This window comes from Delphinus delphis, chromosome 18 (genome assembly GCF_949987515.2).
Source record: "Delphinus delphis chromosome 18, mDelDel1.2, whole genome shotgun sequence".
In the NCBI taxonomy this organism is placed as follows: Eukaryota; Metazoa; Chordata; class Mammalia; order Artiodactyla; family Delphinidae; genus Delphinus; species Delphinus delphis.
In genome coordinates this window covers 6,224,729-6,247,454 of record NC_082700.1, presented here as the reverse complement: position 1 = coordinate 6,247,454, position 22,726 = coordinate 6,224,729, and the positions used below count along the sequence as shown (strand labels likewise).

General features: G+C 44.9%; 1 protein-coding gene across 4 annotated transcripts in view; it reads right to left on the bottom strand.

Annotated features, from left to right (window-relative positions):
- MTUS2 (microtubule associated scaffold protein 2) overlaps positions 1-22,726 on the bottom strand; it is a 486,774-nt gene that overhangs the window by 314,275 nt on the left and 149,773 nt on the right. For all 4 annotated transcript variants that reach the window (XM_059995941.1, XM_059995940.1, XM_059995944.1 and 1 more), the window contains one exon: positions 4,298-6,751. In XM_059995941.1, coding sequence (XP_059851924.1) covers positions 4,298-6,508 — 2,211 coding nt within the window. In that variant the 5' untranslated portion in view covers positions 6,509-6,751. The remainder of the gene's footprint in view (positions 1-4,297; positions 6,752-22,726) is intronic.

Sequence of the window (22,726 nt, the reverse complement as noted above, 5' to 3'; positions counted from 1 at the left end):
ATGGAAAGATGTGTTTTCAGGCTTCTACATTCTTTTTACATAATTAAAAATGAGAGACTGTGAATTACCTCTGATTGTCTTCCCTAGTAAGGTGTGGCCTCCAGGAATGTCTGAGCAAGTTTCACTAGAAGGGAAGGTTTGGGGCAGAGTCTTGCTGACTGCTGAATTCAGAGCACCTAGAACAATGCCTAGCACAGAGCTGAAATCAACAAACATCTATTAAATGAAGGAATCATGTTTCATTCTTTCCTGAATCTAACAACATAACATCATGTTACTGTTGCCTGTGATTAACAGTTTGGATTAAAATACAATTGATGGCTACCTTTTATATATGCAATTCTGTACTCACAAAGCCTGTTCATAGTATCAGTGTTTCTTCATGTTAAAAGTGAAAAAAAAAAAAAAAAAAAGACAACGAAATAATCTTATTTCCTTTAAGTTAAAAAAAAAGTGCCAGAGGCTATATGAAAAGACATAGATGTCAACTAACTCTGCTCTAAATCATAATACATGTTACGTGTCAAACCTCTATGCAGGAATCACAGGCATTTAACAATATTCTTTATAGCGGCTATAAAGCTTTGATCCAGGCTGTTGAAGAGATAAACCCTTCATTTAATACTCTTTTACTGATGAAATAGATATGAAGTTCTCCTTAAATTGACGTTATTGAAACAGAAGATGAGGCCTTTAAAGTTTTATCATAATCACATTGTAAAATATGCATGATTGCTATAGTAGTAGATGGAATTCAGGCCCCAGCAAATTATATTCCTGTGAAAGAACATTCTACATCTGCTCGCTGAGAAAATTTTTACCAGTTTCTACTTTCTTACTGTCAATCTTTGGTTTTTCTATTATACTCACATTTGCTCAATTTTTTTTTTATTTTAGTGTCTAAGTGTTTGGTGTCACTGCTCACAGCTTTTAGCAGGTGCTCCCATGAAGAAATTATTATCATTTCTAACCTACATCTGTCAGGGTTTTAGGGTTGCCATGTCTTATCTCAGTAATTATTCTGTTCTTTCAAACTGTATAGGTTTCAGGGCTCAAAATCCATCATTCCATCATCTGAAAACGACCTTAACAATTTCAGGAACCTCAATGCCTGCCATTTTGTTGGGGAATTTGTCTCTGGTAAGATAAAAAATTCTTTGAAAAGGTGAAAAGTACTCCTTAGATGCCTAATCTACGTATTTTTAATAAAAGAAGAGAATCTACAAAAAGCTTCACACTCTTTTCTTTCATCTTTATTGACAGAACCCAGCAGGTATCACCGTACAGTCATAAACACAGGGAGATTAACCCCAAATGGGTTTTTTCCCTCTTTCTCTAATGCAGTAGTTTTAGAGAAATAATTCTGAAACTAAAGAATCCTTGTGATTTCAAACAAACTCCTAAAACCCATCAAGGCACACACCACAAGCAACTAAGTTCTTACTGGACTGTCCCTCTTCCTATCTGCCCTGTCCTGTTCTCAGGGGACGGCAGGCTGGGGAGACAATGGGGCAGATGCAGAGGCGTCACTGAGAAGCTATGGCAAGGAGAGGGCTTGTGACGGCTCACTTTGTCAACGTGATAGGCCACGTCACCCAGATATGTGGTTAAAGATTATCCTAGATGTTTCTCTAGTGCTGTTTTTCAGATGAGATCAACATTTAATTCAGTAGACCTTGAATAAAGCAGATTACTCTTCATCATGTGGGTGGGCCTCGTCCAATCAGTTGAAGGCCTTAATAGAAAAAGACCTCCCTTAAAGACGAGGGAAATCTCCCAGCAGATGGCTTTTGAATTTAAACTGCAGCATCAACTCTTCCCTAGGTCTCCAGCCTGCCAGCCCACCCTGCATATTTTGGACTTGCCAGTCTCCACAACTGCATGCACCAATTCCTTAAAGTCTCAACAGACAGAAAGGTACATACATATACATGCCTGTATGTACAATCTGTTTCTCTGGAGAGCTCTGACAGGCACAGTGTCCTACAGTGATGAGGTGGTACCAGGGAGGAGCAGCAGGGTTCAGCCCTAATCACACACCTGTATGCTGTAAGCACACAAGCTCACCCGGTCCTCTCACTCTTGCTCCCTTCCCCCCTCTTACACCAGTAATTAAAAGGATTCCCGGGCTTCCCTGGTGGTGCAGTGGTTGAGAATCCACCTGCCGATGCAGGGGACATGGGTTCGAGCCCTGGTCTGGGAGGATCCCACATGCCGCGGAGCAACTAGGCCCGTGAGCCACAACTACTGAGCCTGCGCGTCTGGAGCCCATGCTCCGCAACAAGAGAGGCCGTGATAGTGAGAGGCCCGCGCACCGCGATGAAGAGTGGCCCCCGCTCGCCGCAACTAGAGAAAGCCCTCGCACAGAAACGAAGACCCAACACAGCCAAAAATTAATTAATTAATTAATTAATTTAAAAAAAAATAAAAAGGATTCCCCCAAGAAGTCAATAGGAGGGAGTGTCCCAGAGGCCTCAGGATAGCTGAGAGCAGAAAGCAGTCTAAACAAGTCAGCGTATTTTATCCTCCTGGCATGACTAGACCCACGATGACCTTCAGAGCCACTTCTGGGGGCTGAACACAGGAGGGGGACTCTCTGGGTTACACCAAGTCACAGCTACAGGAGCAAAGGGCAAAGGCCAGCCCATTCTCCACTTGTGATTAGAGACTACCGCAGAAATGAGCCCAGCACAACCCCTGGGGCTTCTCTGCTCTATCCTGTAGCCTGAGGAAAGGACCTGGGCCTCGAATGCTCTGATTACAGCAGGAAATGGTCCTCAGAGCGGCTGGTGCACAGTGGCACTGCTGTCCCCACACCAACGGGGTCTCCCCAGATCCCTCAGCACCACTAAGGCCGCACCAACACTCATACTATCCCACTTCCTGGAGACTTGGGGTGGCTTCTACAGGATTAAGAATAGAGAATATCTGGGGCGATGTGCATCTAATATAGACATTATTGTGTATTTTATGGAGAGAATGGAAGCAACAAAGAAAGGAAACATACATTAAAAAAATTAAGAAGGGTCAAAGAGATAGAACAGTAACAGGATTTTTGCCTACATCTCCAAATAAAGTTTCTTTCACAATTGTGTTTTGCAGAGAAAAATCTAGGGTATCTTTTTGTTTGGGGGCGGGGGGAGGGTACAAAATTACTTTATTTAACGAACTGTTACAAATGAAAGTCTCCAGTGAAGTGATCATTGAACAGAGACCTAAAGAACGTGAAGGAGAAAGGCATTCAGATATCTGGGAGAAGAATATTCTGAGCAGAGGGAAGTGCAAAGGCCCTGAGGCAGCAGAGGGAGAGAGAGAGTGAAGGAAGGAGAGGTGGTCGGGAAGTAAAGGAGCCAGATCGAGTGCATCCTAACAGCTGAGCATCCTATAGGCTCCAGCCCGTGTTCTGAGTGGCCTGAGCAGACGTGGAGGGTGTTGGGGAGAGAAACGATCTGACGCTGCTTTCCTCTTAATCGATCACTGGCTGCCGTGAGACTGCATCCAGAGAAAACCTTCCTTCTGAGCTCTGGGAGCACAACTCGCCATAGCGCCCCAGTACTGAGAGGGGCCACAGAGTGAGGAGACTGGGTGGGTGTGGGCGAGCATCTCAGTGCCGTCCTTGTTTTGCTGCCTTGGATGAGTGACTCAGAGCTCTCCAAGGCTGCTTCCTCATCTGAACAATGATAAGAACCACAATCCCACCCTCCAGAGAATCACTGCAAGGATTAGTGAAGACCGGCAAAGATTAAATGTGATGTTCTGTGGGCCCAATGCATAGTAGACACTCAACTAAATGCTAGTTGTAACTACTGTTTTGACTTAAAACAGAGCCCATGCCTAACACATTATTTTCTACTCACTGTGCTCTTGACATGGACGAATACAAGATTCTCCCAGAAGGGAAATACTCCCCCTCACAGGATGAAGTCTGACTAATTTGAACAATATATTTATTTTGGATTTTTTTCCATTGACCTAGAAGAATTATGCTCCCTTATTTAAACAAGGAAGCCGGTTTGAATGCACACCTATCTAACTTTTGTGCATTATGTCAGGTAGAATTTAAATGACTCTCTTCAGACGTTAGCTCCATCTCATCTGATCATCAAACTCTTCTCATCGAAAGTGTCCATTTGCCTACGACCTCCTCTAGCTAAAACCGTCCATTTCTGTACAAGCGCATGCATCAGAGTCTGCAATTTGCTAAGAGAGGAAATTCTGTTTTCACCATTCATAGAAAATACACAACAAACTCTAGGACGTTCAACTTAGAGACTGTATCACAGTGGCATTCTCTTACCTCCTGTAAAAACTTCTCACTCATTTGACTGAAGGGGTGTCCCGGCGGCTTGATCCCAGACACCACCAGTCCGGAGCTGAACACCCGGGGCCGCTGCAGGTCTGGCTTGAACTTGTCATAGAGGCTGGCGGCCGGCTTCAGGTCTCCACCTGCCGCCTTCTCCTCTTTGGGGAGAGGCATGTTACACGAGGGCGGGGCGTAAGGTAGCCCCACGGGAACCAGAGACGCGTCCACCTGGCCGAGGGCCTGAGGGCTCCTCCGGATGTAGGTGATGATCTTGGGCCTCACGTGCTTGGGCTTGGGCATAACGAGGGGCCGGGGATCCGCCCTTTCTTCCGTCTTTTCAACCTGGGGGCCCTCCGTTCCCTCCTGTGAGGCGGGTGTGTCCTCGGGACGGGTGAGGCCAGGCTTGGGGATCCCACCAGGGCAGGGGTTCTTGTCAGGCACTTTCAGGGAAGCGTGTGACAACCTGGAGCTGTTGGCAGAAGGCGGGGCGGCCGGGGGGACCCCCGCGTCCACATTCAAGGCACCCAAGTCCGGAAAACGGCTGCTGGGTTGCACGGGCTGCCGGGCCACATTCACGGTTGTCTCTGGGTGGAGGGGCGCTGGGACTCCGGGAAGAGAATCTGCCCTTACTTGGGGGGTGCTTTCAGTCTTCACTGCAGTCTCTAGACGGTTCCTAGTCTCAGCAACGGACGTAGCGATCTCTGTGCTTTCCCCGGCTTCTGAGCTGCTGCTTGGAGGGTCGGGGGGCTCAGGGACCCCAGTTCCGCTCTCTCCAACAGAACGATCTGAGTTAAAAACCGTAGCGCCGTCCCCGTTCCCACCGCCCAGAACCCCTCTCTCCTCTCTGGCACCTGAGGGCCTGCTGTCAGTCATATCACCAGGAACAAAAGCGACGTGACCATCCCTGGGTGAAACGCTGCTGGATGGGGCTTCACCCGGTTTCCTAGCTGCACTTGGTGAACTTCTGCCCGCGGGCTGATGCCCAGCAGCTCCCGAGGAAGCGGGGCTCGGCTTGGGGGTGGGCTGGAGAGACCCCTCCTCACCGCTCTTTTCCTGCTCGCCCCTGCCTCTTCCCATGGCCGGCGGGTGGGGCCCGCTGTGCGCCGCAGCCGAGGCTTCCTGCTGTGCTCCCTCCGTACACGGCTCCTTTCTCCCTGGGGATGACACGCCATCCTCCTGAGGACATCCCAGCCCGTCCGCCTGGGTGGACGGGAGCTCCTGCGCGGCCCTGAGCTGCACACGTTTCAGCTCCATCTCGGGCTCGGGCTTTCCCTGACCTGGCTGTGCTTCTGGCTTCCTCAGGACGTCTCTCAAGGCTGGAGAGGAACTGGGAGCGCACTCTGGGTGGGCGGAAGGCTCTGTGCTCTGGGTGCTAACTTTGGGTACCTGTCCCCCAACCGGCTGGGTCTCTAAGGGGGTGGTCTCCTTGATTACTGAGGTAGATGGTTTAGGATGACGTGAGCTCTTTCCCTCTGAGGTACCATCAGCTGGAAGACAAGCCAGCCCTGGAGAAGGGGCTGCCCCCATCTTCTGCGGCCCCTCCCCACCACTGGGTACCGGTCGGGGGACTTCTGGGGACCCCAGCACTGCAGGCTGTGGAAGCGGCCAGGCCAGACCCCCAGCCCACTCCTTGGTAAGCATGTCCACTGCTACGGCAGAGCTGCCGGCTCTCTCCAGAGAATGCCTCCTCAGTTCCGCATTGTCAAGGGTCTTGGCCAACTTATCCTTGGGAACATGCCGGGGAACGTCAACCTCCCTCTGAGCCGAAACCTCTGGGCTGGCCTCACCTGTGATAGTCCTCCAACTTGACTGACATTGTCCCTGAAGACCCCGAGGGGCCTGCAGGGGATCTGTGCCTCTCTCCAGCATGGGCTCTTCATTCCGTTCTCTCTGAGCCATCGGAGAAAATTTAAAATCCTTCAGGCTGGCAGGGCCAACCTGAGATGCCTTCGAAAAGCCCTGAAGGGGGTGAAACTCCTTCTGGACACGGGTACTACTTTCTGGCCCCCTTGAATTTGCATTTCCAATTTCATCTGTCAGGGCACACGTCACAGGCTCATCAGGAGAGGAGCTGACCTCCAACACGACGGGGTTGGCATTGGTGTCTCCCAGACTTAGGACGCTCTCGTTGTTGTTTTTCACTCCATTTCTGTCGTCCCGTAACTCAGTGTAACATGATTTCTTAGGAGCCACTGGGACACTCATTTTCCAGCCTTCAGTGGGGGCTGCCTGCCATGCAGTCCTCCTTAATGGAAAGGGGCTTCCTTCAAGCTGCTACCTGGTGAACAGGGAATTCTCAAGCTGCTTGTTGCCCCCTGACAGCATCACTGGGCGATCCTGTCTTCATCATTTTCAGAGCAGTTTTAAAACTGGGCATTGTCTTGATACACAGCAGGATGACTTCTCTGTTAGGTTCCAGCTGAACGAGAGCCAATCAGCCCATGAGACCTAGAGAGAAATAAAAAGAAAAGCGCGCTAGATTGACAGATATAGAGTCCCGGGAGAAAAGAGAAGCATGGTAAACACAGATTTATTCATCACTTTCCTACTATTACTTCATTCACTCAATCCAGGTACTACTTCTCAAAAGCCTTTTAGACAGGGGCTCCTGCTGGCCAAATATGGGAAACTGTAACATCAAAACGATTCATGTTAGAAGTGGATTATAAATACATAGTAAATCTTAAATTTGTATTTTAAAAATTCACAGGTTCATACTGATACGGATTAAAAAGAGTGGAGGAGAAAGGAAGGCTCTTCTTCACAGAATACCAGCTAATATACAAAAAATTAGACAATTAGAAAAATCACCACTTTGCATTCACCAGAGTAACAATTATCTTGGATGAGGGATGCCAATAGTTGCTAAAATCACTGAGTGCAAGATTGTTGGGGAACAGGATATTTACAGAATCTTAAAGCACCACCCTCCAGATTATTTTATTTCTTACAAAGGAAAATTTCATGTGTACAATGGAAAAAGCTGGTAGACACCATCAAATGTAACATCTTCATTATGGAAAGTGCTATCACGTGCTCCGGATGTTAGGGAGTTCTCAGGCCTCACATCCCCTATGAGAGTATCCCTGCTGTAAATGTTCAACTGAGTTTAATCATGAGGAAATAATCAGGCAAATTTAAATTGGTGGGCATTCTACAAAATAGCTGGGCTACACTTGCCCCCCAAACACCAATGGACATCTGTACACAATGCATGGTCCTTGCTGGATCCTGGAGTTTCAAAAACGTTAGCAGAGAACATTGGGACAATTCAAGATTTAAATGTGGACAATCTATTGGGTAACGGTATTTAATCAATGTTAACTTTCTTGGGTGTGTAACAGTATCACAATTATACCAGAGATAATCTGTGTTCCCGGAAGATACATGATATTAAACATGACATGCTTGTTAACATGACATGTTGTCTGTAACTTACTCTCAAACGGTCAGCAAAGAGAAAAAGGTGTGTGTGTGTGTGTGTGTGTGTGTGTGTGTGTGTGTGTGTGTGTGTGTGAGAAAGAGAGAGAGAGAGCACACAAACATGGAAAAATGTTAGCAATTTGAAGATCCAGGAGATCCACTCGACTACACCTGCAACCTTTGTACAGGTTTGACACTTTTCAAAATAAAAAGTTGGAGGAAATTCTAGTAGCCTGCGAGTCCTGGATGATCCAGCCCCTACATACCTTTCTAGCCTCATTTCCTCTCATCCTTTCCTTTACTAGGCTGCAGCCACACTCCTCATTCCTCACGTTACCATGTTCCTTTCTCCCTGCTTCAGGGCCTTTGCACATACCCTTCCATCTGCATGGAATATGGAATCCTCCCCTGACCTCACCCAACAAACTCCCGTTTAGTCTTCACTTTGTAGCTTAAATGCCACTTCCTACAGGAAGCCTTCCTGATCCACTAGATCAGGCCCTTCTATGATGAACTTTCAAAAACCCTATATTTTTACTTTAAAAAGAAAACTCCAAATGTGCTAGGCATCAAAGAAAATATTGTTAAATACCTGGCACATACATCTATCTATCTATCTATATGGAACTTAATATGTACCCTTAGCATGAGTGAATGAATCCATGACAAGATGAATGATGAAGATCAATGTTATTTCTGCCCTGATGGAGATTAAACTCTAATAAAGTATTTAAATTTCTACCAAAGTAGCCTCACAGATCATCAGTAAACCACTCAAGGCTAACACTGTTTTATCCACTACGATGAATGCATTCATTAGGCCCTGGGGATGGGAGACTTTAAAAGTACCAAGGTTCTGCCTCGTACCCAATTCCCCCAGTGGGGAATCAAAGTGAACAGCCGCCTTCCACGCCTTCCTCTGCTTCGTGCAAACATGCACGAGTGCGCACGCACATTACACGGGAGACTGTTACGTTTCTACCAAAATAGGTTACGTGGCAACCCAGTTGTCTTCCCCTCATCATTGTTTCATATGCTACTTCACACATTCAAAGGAATGTGTGTGTGTATATCCACACATGCATGTATATTTGTACATATACTAAACATGTACATGTGTGTATATACCATATATGTATATCTACATATATGTACATTTGTATGTATCTATTATAAAACAAAATAACATAATAAACAAGAAAAGCAAAGGACCAAAAAATCACCAATAACTTGCAGCCACCCTCACGCTCCTCTCCATCCCAGCCCCCATCTTCCCAACGTAACTTTTCACTTGACAGCCTCCCATGGGCACCCCTAAGAACTCAGCTGACGGAGCTCTCTTTTCCTTTCGTTTGCATCTGTACATAAGCATGTACGTTTTCCATAAATGACATCATTTCCTATAAGCTGGTTTTGGTCAGTTATTTTTTTATTTCCCCCTTCTTCCTCCTCCCCCGCCCCCCCACACAAGGCACAGTGACATCCTGATCTAGGTCTTTCCATTCCTTTCCCCATGTTCGTAGAATCCTGTCCAAATACACACACCTGTGCACAGGTTTGCACTTGCATCTCCCTGCTATGCCGCACTTCCGTTCTGTCCCTGTCGCACTCAGGTCCTCATCCTCCCACCCCCTTCGGCCCTGGACCCTGCTTTCTTTTTCTCCTTCTCTCCCTTCTTCCAGGCCTGTCTTCAGTAGGCCAGTGGTACCCCCAGGTCCAGCCTCAAGCCTAACCAAGGTGCTGACACTCTGATCCCAGCCTCCATTCCCTGATACAGAGGGGAGTCTCAAAGCATCCATATTTCTTTCATTATTCAGTTTTCAAGGTGCTTTCCTTGTGCCTCTGGGCAGAAATACAAAAAGCATGTAGGCAAATCATTAAGACAGCAGTTTAAAAGAACACCGTGCTCTCTGGGTCGGGAAATGGGCGTCCTGGAAAGTCATGGAGAGCAAGACATTCCATAAATGTGAGCCAACCAGGCAAAGTAAGCATCTCTAATTCTCTGTGGGCAGAATTATAAGCATGAAGCCAAGAGCCCTCTTGGGTTTGAACTATCGAGGCTGGAAGAAGGAAATAAATGCATTCTTCTCAGCAGTGACAAACCAAACCGGAGCATTCAGACACCGCAATCCACAATGTGATTGCTAGAGAGTGACAAGCAGGTGTAAAATCTTGCTAGAAAGAGTTGTACCTTAATATTTAAGAATTACATAACAGATGTTCTCTGTCAGTAAACAAACATTGTTCATTGGAAAGAGGATGGAAAGCTAGAACCTTCTAGGGGCCAAGTATTATTCTCAGCACTAATACATGTTTGTAAATTTTAAGTTTTAAATTGTAATTACTTTAATTTTTAATTTTAATTTAAGTTAAACGATTTAATATTTGTAATGGCCTCCAGAAACAGATCTTCACATCTCCTTGCTTTTTTTCTCTCTCTCTCCAGGTAAGGAAATGACAACACAGAGAGGGTAACATTCCCAAAGTCACACAGCTAAGACGTGACAGAGCAGGGATAGAGGCAGGAAAGGAAAATCCATGCAGAAAGTAGAAGCCGTAAAAGGAAAGCTGCCTGTTGGTGAAATTATACAGATCACAGGGGAGAATAAAAGGAAAAGTCACTATCCTAAGAACAAGGAGAGAAAAGCAAAACCAGAAACCAAAAAAGGATAGGAAGCTCACACAAGACAGGAAAAGCAAATTTTAAAACCTTCTTCAATTATAAAAGGCAAAATTATATACAGGAGGTAATGTTTCCTGTTTCCTTCCCTTCTTGCACAGATTCACTCCTCCCCCCTAGAGCACCACTGTTTCACCAGAAGACAGTCACAGAATCTACACGGGCAAGAGGTTTTCTCTGGATCTGGATTTCACTCCAGGGTACTCTACTGAGATAAACATCCCTCCCACCCCAGCACAAACATGATCATAAAAATCCAGACTTATAGGGCTTCCCTGGTGGCACCGTGGTTGAGAGTCCGCCTGCCGATGCAGGGGACGCGGGTTCGTGCCCCGGTCTGGGAAGATCCCACATGCCGCGGAACGGCTGGGCCCGTGAGCCACGGCCGCTGAGCTTGCGCATCCGGAGCCTGTGCTCTGCAAAGGGAGAGGCCACAGCAGTGAGAGGCCCGTGTACCGCAAAAAAAAAAAAAAAAGAGGCATGGGTTTTAAAAGATTGAAAAATTACTGCATACAGCCTTCCTGAGCTGCCAGGTCTGCTGTGGAATGCTTTATCAGTTGTGAATTTCCACATAAATATTCAAGCCCTGTGCCTTTGAATGTAAAGGCAATTCCATCTGACTTAATAAAATTTAGTTGCCAAAGAAGCTCCAGCTACAATTCCTACCATGCAATAAATAATCCTTCAGAAGAACTCTGGGATACAGAGAAATGTATAGGCTATGAACCCAAAATGTAATGGTAAATATAATAATGATGCAAAAAAGTCAAAATCCCAACTTTCAACGTTTAGTTGGCATTTTTAATGAGCGTATATTGAGGTCTATGATGTTCCACCACATTTGAAAGGATAGTTTTATGTGAAGTGACTTGCAAACATTTACATACAAGTCAATCGATTCACCTGCTTTAGAAAGTTTTGTGGTTATCACTCTTCTACGCTTTCGGCCATGGTAACCATTTAGGAATAGCCGGGCTCTTGGTCCTATTTCATATTATTTATTCATATTATTTAGGAATAGCTGGGTTCTGGGTCCTATTTCATAATGTTTATATGTTTCATAATGTTATATATATTTATTCTCAACAGGTATAGGTATAGTTTAAAACTTGATGCACCACAGACTGAATGAACTTTACAAGTTCAGTTTCACTGCAATATGATTAAAAGTTGAATCACTGGTTGGGGGATGATAACGAAATGTTCTGGGACTCTGTAGCTATCCGTGGTGCTGAATCCTGTGAAAACGTGCCAAATTATGTTAAAAATATAACCGCTCCATGGAGCCTGCTTCACTCTCCTTATCTATGTACATAGCATGAGTAGTACATCACATTTTCTTTTAATGTATAATCAGAACTGTGCTCAGAAAAACATCTTTTTTTTTTCTTTTTTAGCTAGTAGAGGCTATTTTATTTTACCTTGAGTAAAAAGAGTGAAGAAGAATATACACATAAACCAAATGCTCTCTTTCCCCCTTTATAAAGGGCCAGGAAAAGAGGTAACCTGACTTTTCAAAGGTTAGACTAATCTGACATTTAAGCAAAATATTAAACTAACTGATATTTTAAGTTTCTCCAAGAAAAATGTCGCATGTTTCTCCAAAAACAGCCTCATTCGCATTTGCCAACAAAAAAGCATTTGTTTTCTCCTTTAAAAAACAAACCCTTCCTTCTAGAACAGAATTTCACTCAGAAAATATAGGGTATTCATTCCTTGCCTATTATGTTTAATAGTTATTTTGTTTTGTGTTTGTCTTAAATGATTTTTTTCCCCAAATGAAAATACTTAGGTTGCCAATTATTTGGAAAAAAAACGGATCTTCAGTGTGTAAAAAAAAAGTAAAAAATATACCAAAGTCCCCTACTCCCACCCCAAGAAACAGAGATTAATGTGTAGTATCCCAGATTTTTTTAATACTTAGGAAATGAGTATTTTACCTTCAGTTTTATACTCTGTGTATCACAGACACCTCCCCACATAAATACATGTAATAAATACTTTATCATTTTTAATGACCACTTTTACCATAATTTACCCACCAATCCCCCATTGTCAGACTTTAGGTTGTTTTCAGCTTTTGCCTTTTAAAATAATTCTTCACAGAACACTGCTGAATGCATATCTTTACGGCCCCTCCCCGACCTCCTTACGATATATTCCTGAAGGTAGACTCACTATATAAACAGGAATGCACATTTGCATTTTAATACACAACTCTAAGCCCCATGAGGGGTTTTTGTTTTCTTTACAGGCACAATCTGTGCCCAGACTATATGCCAGGACCTGGCACATAATGGGTGTCTCATAATTATTTGTTGAATGAATACATATTGCCCTCAAGAAAAAAGGCGTCAATCTTCCTTCTATCCCTCTATTTCCCTGCTTCCTGCTCCATCACTGCTCTCCCAAAACTCTTCATAACTCCAATGACCAGATCGTCTGCCATTCAAATAGCGAAACTGTTTCCTTTCTTGCTTAGGAATTTTTTCCATGTTTTATTAAAGTATAATTTACATATGTAAATTTCACCCTCTTTGCTGTACAGTTCTGCAAGTTTTGGCAAAAGTAGTCAGTCTTGTGACCACCATGACCACAATCAAGATACAGAACAGTTCCAAGAGTTCCAAAATCCCCCCTTTTGTAAGTCAACCCTTCCCTGACCCCCAGGCCCTGGCAACCAAGATCTAATTTCTGTTCCTACAATTATGCCTTTTCCAGAACGTCACTGAAATGTCACTATACCGTGTGCAGGCTCTGTGCCTGGTTTCTCACACAGCACAGGGCATCGGAGATTCACCATGACCGGGGGTCTATCGGTAGCTCGCTCATTTCTACGGCTAAATATGATTCTGTGCTACGTACAGTGCAGCACAGCACCGTGCATCCGAGATTCACCATGACCTGGGGTCTATCGGTAGCTCGCTCATTTCTACAGCTAAATATGATTCTGTGCTACGTACAGTGCAGCACTGCACCGTGCATTGGAGATTCACCATGACCTGGGGTCTATCGGTAGCTCGCTCATTTCTACGGCTAAATATGATTCTGTGCTACGTACCACAGTTTGTTCATGCCTTCCCCAGTTGAGGGACATTTGGGTTATTTCCAGGTTCGGGCAATTATAAATAAAGCTGCTAAATACATTCATGTACAAGTTTTTGTATAAAACTGGAACACTTTTGAGAGTTCAAAAATGCTAAGCCAGACAGAATGCCAAGACACCAAGTACAAACTGGACATATGGGCGCCCTCTTTAGAATACACTTCTCACCACCCCAGATGATCTGGTTCTGGCGCTTAGCTGCCTGTTTATTATCTGCCTCCACTCCTCCTGTATAAACTCCAGGAGAGCAGGCGACCCCCTCCCCACCCTCTGTTCACCACTCTTTTTTTTTTTTTTTTTGGCTGTACCACACGGCATGTGGGATCTTAATTCCCTGACCAGGGATCGAACCCGCGCCCCCTGCATTGGAAGCATGGCGTCTTAACCACTGGACCGCCAGGGAAATCCCTGTTCACCACTCTATTCTCAAGTCCAGAACAGTAGCTGGCACATGGCAGGGATTCAAAAACATTTTTTAATGGAATGAAGTTCGCTCAACACTAGGAACTTACCTTCCACACCTGAATAGCATTTACCGTTACCAGGTGCTGTTTTCAGTGCTTTACTGCACTGAATCCGTATAACAACCCTATGGCTAGAATTTACTATCTTGTTTTTACAGATGAAGAAACTAAAGCAGAGAGATGTTAAAGAACTTCTGAAAGTAAGTGGAAGAGCCAGAATTTAAATCCACAGTCCATGCTCTTAAGCCGCCAGGCTAAGCTTCCCTGAAATCCTCAATCTTTAAAGTTAATAGTTTAACAAAATCTTGTTACTTTATTTTGTTATTACTTTACGTCTACGGAAGTTACAGGCCGTTTCATATGATGTTTGGCTATCTGTATCCCTTCTTTCATGCTGTGTGTGTATCTCCAAAGGGAAATTCTTTTTAACCATTATATTTAATGGCAAACGTGAGAGACAAGCTATTTCCAGAATATAGATTTTATCAAGAGAAAATGAGATATTAGAATTTTAAGGACTGTTCGAGGCAATTAGGGCCAGATGAGAGACCTCCCAGGCCTCCCTGGCCCCCCCAGGTCTCCCTGGCCCCCCAGGTCTCCCTGGCCCCCCCAGGTCTCTCCTACCTGGATTACTGGTACCATCACCCACCTCGTGACCAAAGCTGGAAACCTGGAGCTTCCTTGGCCCTTTCCTGTAGCTCCATCCATCAGCAAGTGTGTATCAGATGGATTTCCACGGCTCATCCCAGCCATTCACTTTTCTCCATCCTCACTGCCACCATCATCTCCCATATAAGCTACTTACAAATCGCCCACCAGATCTCCCGACCTCCATTCTTGCTTCTCTGAAGAGCCGTTCTCCCTTCACAAGGTGTCCAGAGTAACATCTTGACACATCAGTCAGATGGGGTCCCTTCCCCACCACAAACACACTCCATGGCTTTCTTGCTCTGACCTGCGTGGTCCCCTCACCCCTCCCGCACACTCTCCTTCCTCACCGTCCCCTTCAGCCTGCCCACGGGCTTTGCACTGCCACTGTCGCTCCCTGGCACCCAATGCCAGGCTCTCTGCATGGCTGCGCCCCCCTCAGGCTCTCCTGAGGTTCATCCTCTGTCCCCTGTCACAGCCCCCACGGCTTCCTTCCCAGTCTGTCCCAGCTATTCCATGTGTTTTTTCGTTCACTGTCCTCCACTCCCAGTAAAACATACTCTCCACAAGGATGAAGATCATATAAGCCCCCCTCACCACTGGTCCCCCGTGACCAGAAGGCTCTGCTACACACTGTAGGTCCTCAATAAACCCCAACAAATCTTTGTTGAATGCATGAATACGGTAGCGTAACTGAACCCTTCCTAATGTGTTTGGCTCCCTGGGTAATTGCCTCACCGAGCACATATTCATCACAGAATCACTGAGTGGGAAGGAATTGAGACATTAATGAGTTTAACCCTCTCATTTTCTATGAGGAAACCGCAGCCTAGAGAAGCTTCAGGACTGACTCAAAGTCGCCCAGCCACGACCTGTCACAGCAGGGGGAGGAGGGCAGGCCCCTCATATCCCTTCAAGGACCTGACAGCCTCAGGCATCGGGAAGGCCAGGGAAACAAGGGCTCGTGGACACAGGACCTGAAAGGGCTCTGAGATGGAGCCAACTTATAACCATCAGCCAATAAAAAACACAGTGCGAGGAACAGTGGGAAATGAATCCATAAATGAAAGGTCCTGATCCTCAGAGAAACGGTAATCTGCTGAGGGAAAAGGGATATGATGGAGATGCAACTAATAACAACGGTAATAAAGGCCAGGCAGGTGTACTCGAATATGCTGTTAAAGAGACATATCAGGACCACATGATGACAAGGAGGGGGGCAGGAACTGCAGCTGAGAGGCTGGAGAAAATGAGGTCTTCGCCCCTTCTTGCAATTTATGAAAGGGTGTGTGTGTGTGTCTGTGCGTGTGTGTAGTTTTACAAGGATTCCAGCTGGCCACCTTACACGCATGTACACCAGAAGTACCACGTCGTTCAAGGTCTGGGTACTGGGTGTGTGATGCTGCAGTCACAGGTCCCCCTTTCTTCCCCATGATCCCTTTACCTCTTACTCCCCCAGTGGGGAAGGGCTAAGGGAAAGAAGCCACTTGGAAGATTCAATCTGTCAAACACCGCTTGCTCCCAAAAGCATTTCTGACAAAAGGGGGCAAAATAATTGCTAAAATGAGGCATGGGATTATCTGTGGATCTCATTTCTCCTTGCAATCCCTATATTCTTAGCAGAAGAAAACTCAAAGAGTTATCCGTTCTGGTGAAGGAAGAAAATGTCATCATCCAGTTTAAAAGACTGGCAGTTTCAAAAGGTAGCAAGAACAGCTGAATTTGACCACCAAGACTTGGTGATAAATTCCCTGCCATTACTTCATGAGACAAGTCAGAAAAGCTAATCTATTGAAGACTAATACTCCATCTACAAACTACTAGAGGAGACCCAAACTCTTCCAATACCATTAGCATGGGCTTGTGTTTATTAACAGGAGACTGAAAAGAGAGACAGGCTTCAAACCCAGATAAAAGCAGATCCTTCTTGACTTACAGGAAAGGAAGTGTATTCACACACAAGCGGTTCAACTGGCATCCCAAGTGCTGAGTCAGGCGAGGTTTTGGTTATAGAGTTACGGAGGAGTGAGGAGCACTTTTTAAAAGACTGAGCTCCAATGTTCGTTTGAAAGGCATGTCCTGCCTCCTTCTCCAGTGGCTATCTGGCCTGTGAACTCACACCTGGTTGCTTCACAGCCTATGTCACCTGCCTGGCACATGAAGGCAATTGAGGACACACTCGAAAGAGCGTCTTAAAAGAGCATCTCCTCCCATGCATTTACCTGCCCAAGTGTTAATATAACACTGTAATATTCATGAGTTTATTCCCTTCTTCTTCGTTTCTAACCACAAATGGCTTATGTGAATATTCCCAACAAATCCACCCTCCCCCTTTCTTCCCCACTAGACCTCTGGCCCAATCTGCTCTGCAATGCGGACGCTGGGTCAGGCAGTTACGGGAGAATCCTGAAGTCTGCTCGAGCAGGTGGGGAGGGAGGCTGCTTCCTGGGGGCTGGGGCTGGGCCTGGGGGGTGGCTTTGTACAAGCTGAGAGGCAGGACCAACACCTTCTCAGACTCCTCTGCCAGGCCCCGCTCGAGCTCGCTTCTCCAAGTGCGTTTATTTCAAAGCAGTAGGCGTGCTCGAGCTGCACACCTTGACTCTCTTCCGTGTGCCTCAGACCCTGGCAATGGACTTCAGCATTCATGGTGGGTGTGACACATGACCCTCGTTGATCTGCGGGACTGCAGGCTGTAAATCTCAGGGATTGTCTGCTATCTGAAAGGAAGACAAGTCTCTCTCACACCATCAGGGATAAGGAGAGAATCACCTTCAGCTCAAAAGCCTGAGCTGGGTCACTACAAACAGGGCTCTTTCAAACCACTTTTTTCCGGAAGGTGCATTTCCTTTATCTTTCATCAGAAGCATATAACCTTTCTTCTGTCAAATGAGCCAGATACCTAGAAGGATAAAGCTAAATATTTAACACCATGATGCAGTCCAGGCAAAAAAGTTTGTAACAACCAGACAGCAAATAAATAAACTTCACGGTGACTGCAAAAAAACTACAATTAAATGGAAAAGGATATACGTTCATGGGCCAGGGCCTCTTGTGAAGAGTCTCTGTATTTTCATTAGTTATACTATGTAATGAATAAGGCATTTTTGATCACCATGTTTGGAATGTCTTTATCTCTATGGGAGAGATAAAGAAATGAAGATAAATAGAAAAAGAAAAAATATATTCCTTAGTTAGGAACCAACTTGGCCTAGAAACACACAAGAAAAATAAATGATCTATGCTGGGGAGAATGACTGGTTCTTCTATACAATCAAGCTGAATGAGTAATATTGCTTTAGTGAACTTGTATGATTCCTCCAACATTTCACCAAAACTTGAAGAAAAATAGAAAAAAAAAAAAACTGTAAGATTCCCAACAAAATTCAAGAATGCTTCCTTAAAGAGCAACATGGCGATGAGTATTTGAACAGCACTCAGTCTACAATCCCAGGGTGGAAAGCCGGCTTGCTAGCATTTTCGGGATAGGTCAGGGGCTTCACGCATTGCATCTTAATGATCAAACCTGACAACTTCCATAAGGAACAAAAATCAAACACTCCCAGAAAGCACAAACCTGAGTAAGGATGAATTTTAATGGTCATGCTTTAAATATTTAAAAGCACAGTTTAGAAATTCACTCTTAAATAACATGAGGTGCTCAAACATCCATTTTAATCAAAAGAAATACCATGAAGTCTCATGCTTCTCATCTTTTCAATAAAACAGCCGAAAAGCTAATTAGTCACTTTCATTTAGTGATTCACAATCACAACCTCGTACATGCATGACATGTGTGCGTAAGTTTCAGGCATGGGAAAGGGAGCCATGATGCTAACTGGCCCCCCAACGCGCGGTCCTGACAGCGTCCAGGAAGGCTCCTGACCCGTGTCTGGGGACTGCTCCTCTAACTGGGCAGCTCTCCGAGGCTGCAGGAGCACATTTACACACTGACTGTCCCCCTCCCGACCAGAGAAATAGGATCCAGGTTTACCCTTCGGGCCTCTTCCGAACTAAGTATGAGCACAGCTCAGAAGGGGTGGAGACAAAGGAATCTCCAGGGAGCAGGCCGGTGTCAATAGAGTCGTGATGCAGTGAATAAATCAGGAGAACACCTCTCTCCAGGCAGACAGGCCTGGCCAGGGGTCCTGGGAGCGTCTGGGGTGAGGGAAATGGTCTGCTCAACCCCACGGGAAGGCAGGTAGAGTCGCACCAGCCTGGAAAGACCAAGGCCTGCAGCCTGAGAGCCTGGCAAGGGAGCGGGGAGACCTGTGCCAGGCCCTCTGATTAACGTGAAAGGAATAAAGTGATACTGGAAAAGTAACTGCAAACTTTCCGCTCCCCACCAGAAGCTAGGAGGCCAGAGGAGAAACGAGAAAAGGAGAGGAAACCCAAGGACGCATTGAAGTAGAAAAAGACAACTGATTCAGAAAAGAGGAAAAGAATTTACTACTTCTTTGTACTGGAATTACTACTACTCCTTTGCCTGGAATTCCACCTGCGCGAGTGTGTGTGTGTACGTGTGTGTGTGAGAGCACGTTGCATAGCTCTTCAGCCTACACACTCTCAACACCTCCACAACAGCAAAGGCGTACAGAGCACAACACGTGGCTCTGGATTCCAATCCCACTCACAGGTAGGAACGGACAGCTAAGAACTACAAGATTCGTAAGGAAGGCCTCAGATGAAAAAGAGACAAGGCATTAAAGAAAATACAGAAAACAGAAGAAACCTTTTTAAAATGTATGTTCTAACTTGCGTACAATACAGTCCACTCTTTTTACTGCACAGTTCTGAGTTTTGACAAATGCACTGAGTAACCACCAATCAAGATGCAGAAGAGCTGCGTCACCCCCCAGATTTCTCTCCCGTCATCTCTCATAATCAGCTCCTCCCCCACCACGACCCACTAGCAAACACTGATCTATTCTCCATCCCTACAGTTTGCCTTTTCCAAAATGTTTTACCAATATAATTATACAGCACGTAGCCTTTTTTAAAATCGAAGTATAGCTGACTTACAATCAACCTTACATTAGTTTCAGGTGTTTAACATAGTAATTCAATATTTTATAGATTACACTGCATACAAGTTTATCATGAAATATTGACTGCATTCCCTGTGCCGTACATTATTACATCCTTGTACATGTAGCCATTTAAATCTGGCTTCTTTCACTTTTAATATAGATGAATCTAGATAATAACACCATATCATTATTATTTTATTAACATAGTTAGTTATATTAACATTGTTAATATTAATCTAGAATGCATATTGCATTCTGGATTCACTCATATTAGCACTTGTATCAACAGTTCATTCCTTTTTATTGCTGACGGGTATTCCACTGCATGGCTGGACCACAGTCTGTTTACCCATCACCAGCTGAAGGACAGAAGAAAACATTTTAAAATTCTAATCAATTCCCTCAGAGAGAGAAGAGTGTCCATAAAACAAGAATAAGATGCTATAGAAAGGGGCAGTCTGGGAATATGTAAGAGCTCATAGGAATTAAAAATATGACAAAATGCAACCATCAATAGAAGGTTTTAAAGATAAAATCTAGAAATTCGATTAGTCTCAGAAATTAGAATCCCCCAAAAGGAGAAACTAAGAAAGACAGAATAATTAGTGTATCAATGCAGGCGCTCTAAATTCTAATAGAAATGCAGGGGGAAAAAGAGAGAACAGAAAAAACAAGAGAAAATTACCAAACAAATAAAACAAGAAAATTCTCAACACTGAAGAACGTAAGTGTCCAGATTATAAGGGCCCATTGAGGGCCCAGAAAATAAAATGGCGCCTACTGCAAAGCACAGCATCATGTACCCCGAACGCACCAGGAATAAAGAGAAGTTCCAGGGAAATAAACGGAATCACTGGCAACAGATCCCTGAACAGTAATAACAAATATATGAAGTCAGGGAGCAATCCTAACACTTCAAGAAATAATGATTTTCACCTAGAATTCCATACCCTGCTAAACTATCAAATCAAGCGTGAGAATAAATTCATTTTCAAACACACAGTAATTCAAATACATCTGTTTCCCAAACCTCTGAAGAATATGCTTCTGCAAAATGAATACATAAATGAAGAAGACAGGGGATCCAGGACAGGGGACCGAAAGAAAATCCCAAGAAAACAAGGGTGGGGCCCAGGCCCAGAGATGCACCGGTTCAGACAGGAGCAGAACAGTAGGCGTGGAAGGCAGACCCAGTAAAAAGAGGCAGCTGGGGGTCCTGCTGAGCTGGGACAGTTGCGCTGAGTGAGAGTGTCCTGCAGGCCCTTGGCACTCTCTTCGCCAGGTGATAGGGAAGGCTGTTTCTTCCTTGCTTGTCTCTCTAAGAACAAAGAAACCTTCCCAGAAGCACCCCTGAGGCCACCCCTCGCAGGGCAGGGGAACGGGGCCCTGGTGACTAGCTTGGCATCATCAGGAGTTACTGAGTCAAGTGGCCAAGGGGTGGACATCAGAACAAAATCAGGCTGCACCAGCAAAGAGGAAGAGGAAGGGACTTCTGGACAGTACCCAGCGATGTCCCATGCGGTGTTCACTAACCTTAGGGAAAAACCCAAAGGAGAGAAAGCTGCATAGTACACTAGTGGGCTCATCAGTAAATGTCATGGAATGTAATAACGTAAAACGTTTCTGCTGATGTACCCATATTTGGGAAGGCTGGGAAGGGAGTGTGCAGTCAGAGCTGACCTCTCCACTGTGTGATGAAAAACCAAGTGCTGATGTCCAAAAGGGAAACAGAAGCCGAGTTAGCGGGAGAAAACAGCAAAATGATTTGAAATCGGTTGCTCCGAGGGGTAGGATTTGGAATGGGGACGGGTGGGCAGAGGACTGCAGCTTCTTCTTCTAAGCCTTTTACCACTACAGTAAAGTAAAAGTTAAACATTTTAAAACCACTGTTTCTTATGGAATATTTAAAGAAAACTGAAGCAAAGTGTGAATTTTTTTACCATTTTAATGAAGATCTAAAGCTACAAACTCATCGAAAAAAATCTATGGAGTGATTCCTTGGCTTAAATTTAAAATTTACAAGAGCTGGGATTAACAGTTCAACACTAGTATATATAAAACAGATAAACGACAAAGACCTACTGTAAAGCACAGGAAACTACAGTCAATACCTTGTAATAATCTATAATGGAAAAGACTGAAAAATCAGTCATATATATATAACTGATTCACTTTGCTGTACACCTGAAACTAACACAATACTGTAAGTCAACTATACTTCAATAAAAAAAGTATAATTAACAAAATATAGACAGAAATAATAAATGAATGAATCAATACCTAAATAAATAAATAAATAAATTTTATGAGATCTGAGGAGATCGTGGTATCAGATGCACTGAAACTCAACAGACTGGCTGTTCGCATTGAGATGACAGGACACCTGAAGCGGTGGCTGAATCAGCAGGAGGAAAAGCACCGTATTTCTGGTTTGCTCAGAGGAGAACAGACCCTAGATTCACCAGTGGCCTGAGCAGGTAAAGCAGACAGCATTCTGAACTCAACAGGAGGGTTCTAAAGGAATGGAGAGCTTGTTAGGAAAATGAAGTGACAATTTCAGAAGAGAGTGGTGGATGCATATGAATGAAATTTTAAGATTCTCCAGCTGCCTTTGGAGTAGCAACTCAGGACGTTTCCGAATTATCCAGCACATTCTACTAGAAGACACGGCCCCCCTGCATCACCACTGAAAGAGCTAATAAAGGTCTGCCTATCTCTGGGCCTCTCAGAATGCCACACGACCACCCTAAACATAAAGCAGGTCCCCTGGAATAAGGGACAGAAATGTGGCATCCTTTGCTTTGAATCCCGTCCTGCCGTCCTCTGCTGTGCTGTCACTCACCAATTTCACCCTGTTTCCTCATCTGCATTTTAATGCAGCTAAAAATAGTAGCAGCTTGTAGGGTTGCTGTGAGGGCTTGAAGGTCTGCAGCACACCTATCACGTGGTGGGGCTTAAATAAATGGTAGTAGTATTGCATCACTGCAGTACAAACATGTGCACAGACTCATCGCTACATGCTTGAGGGGGCCACAGAGGGGGTCATGCCTGCAGACGTAAGAACGAGTTCTGCTG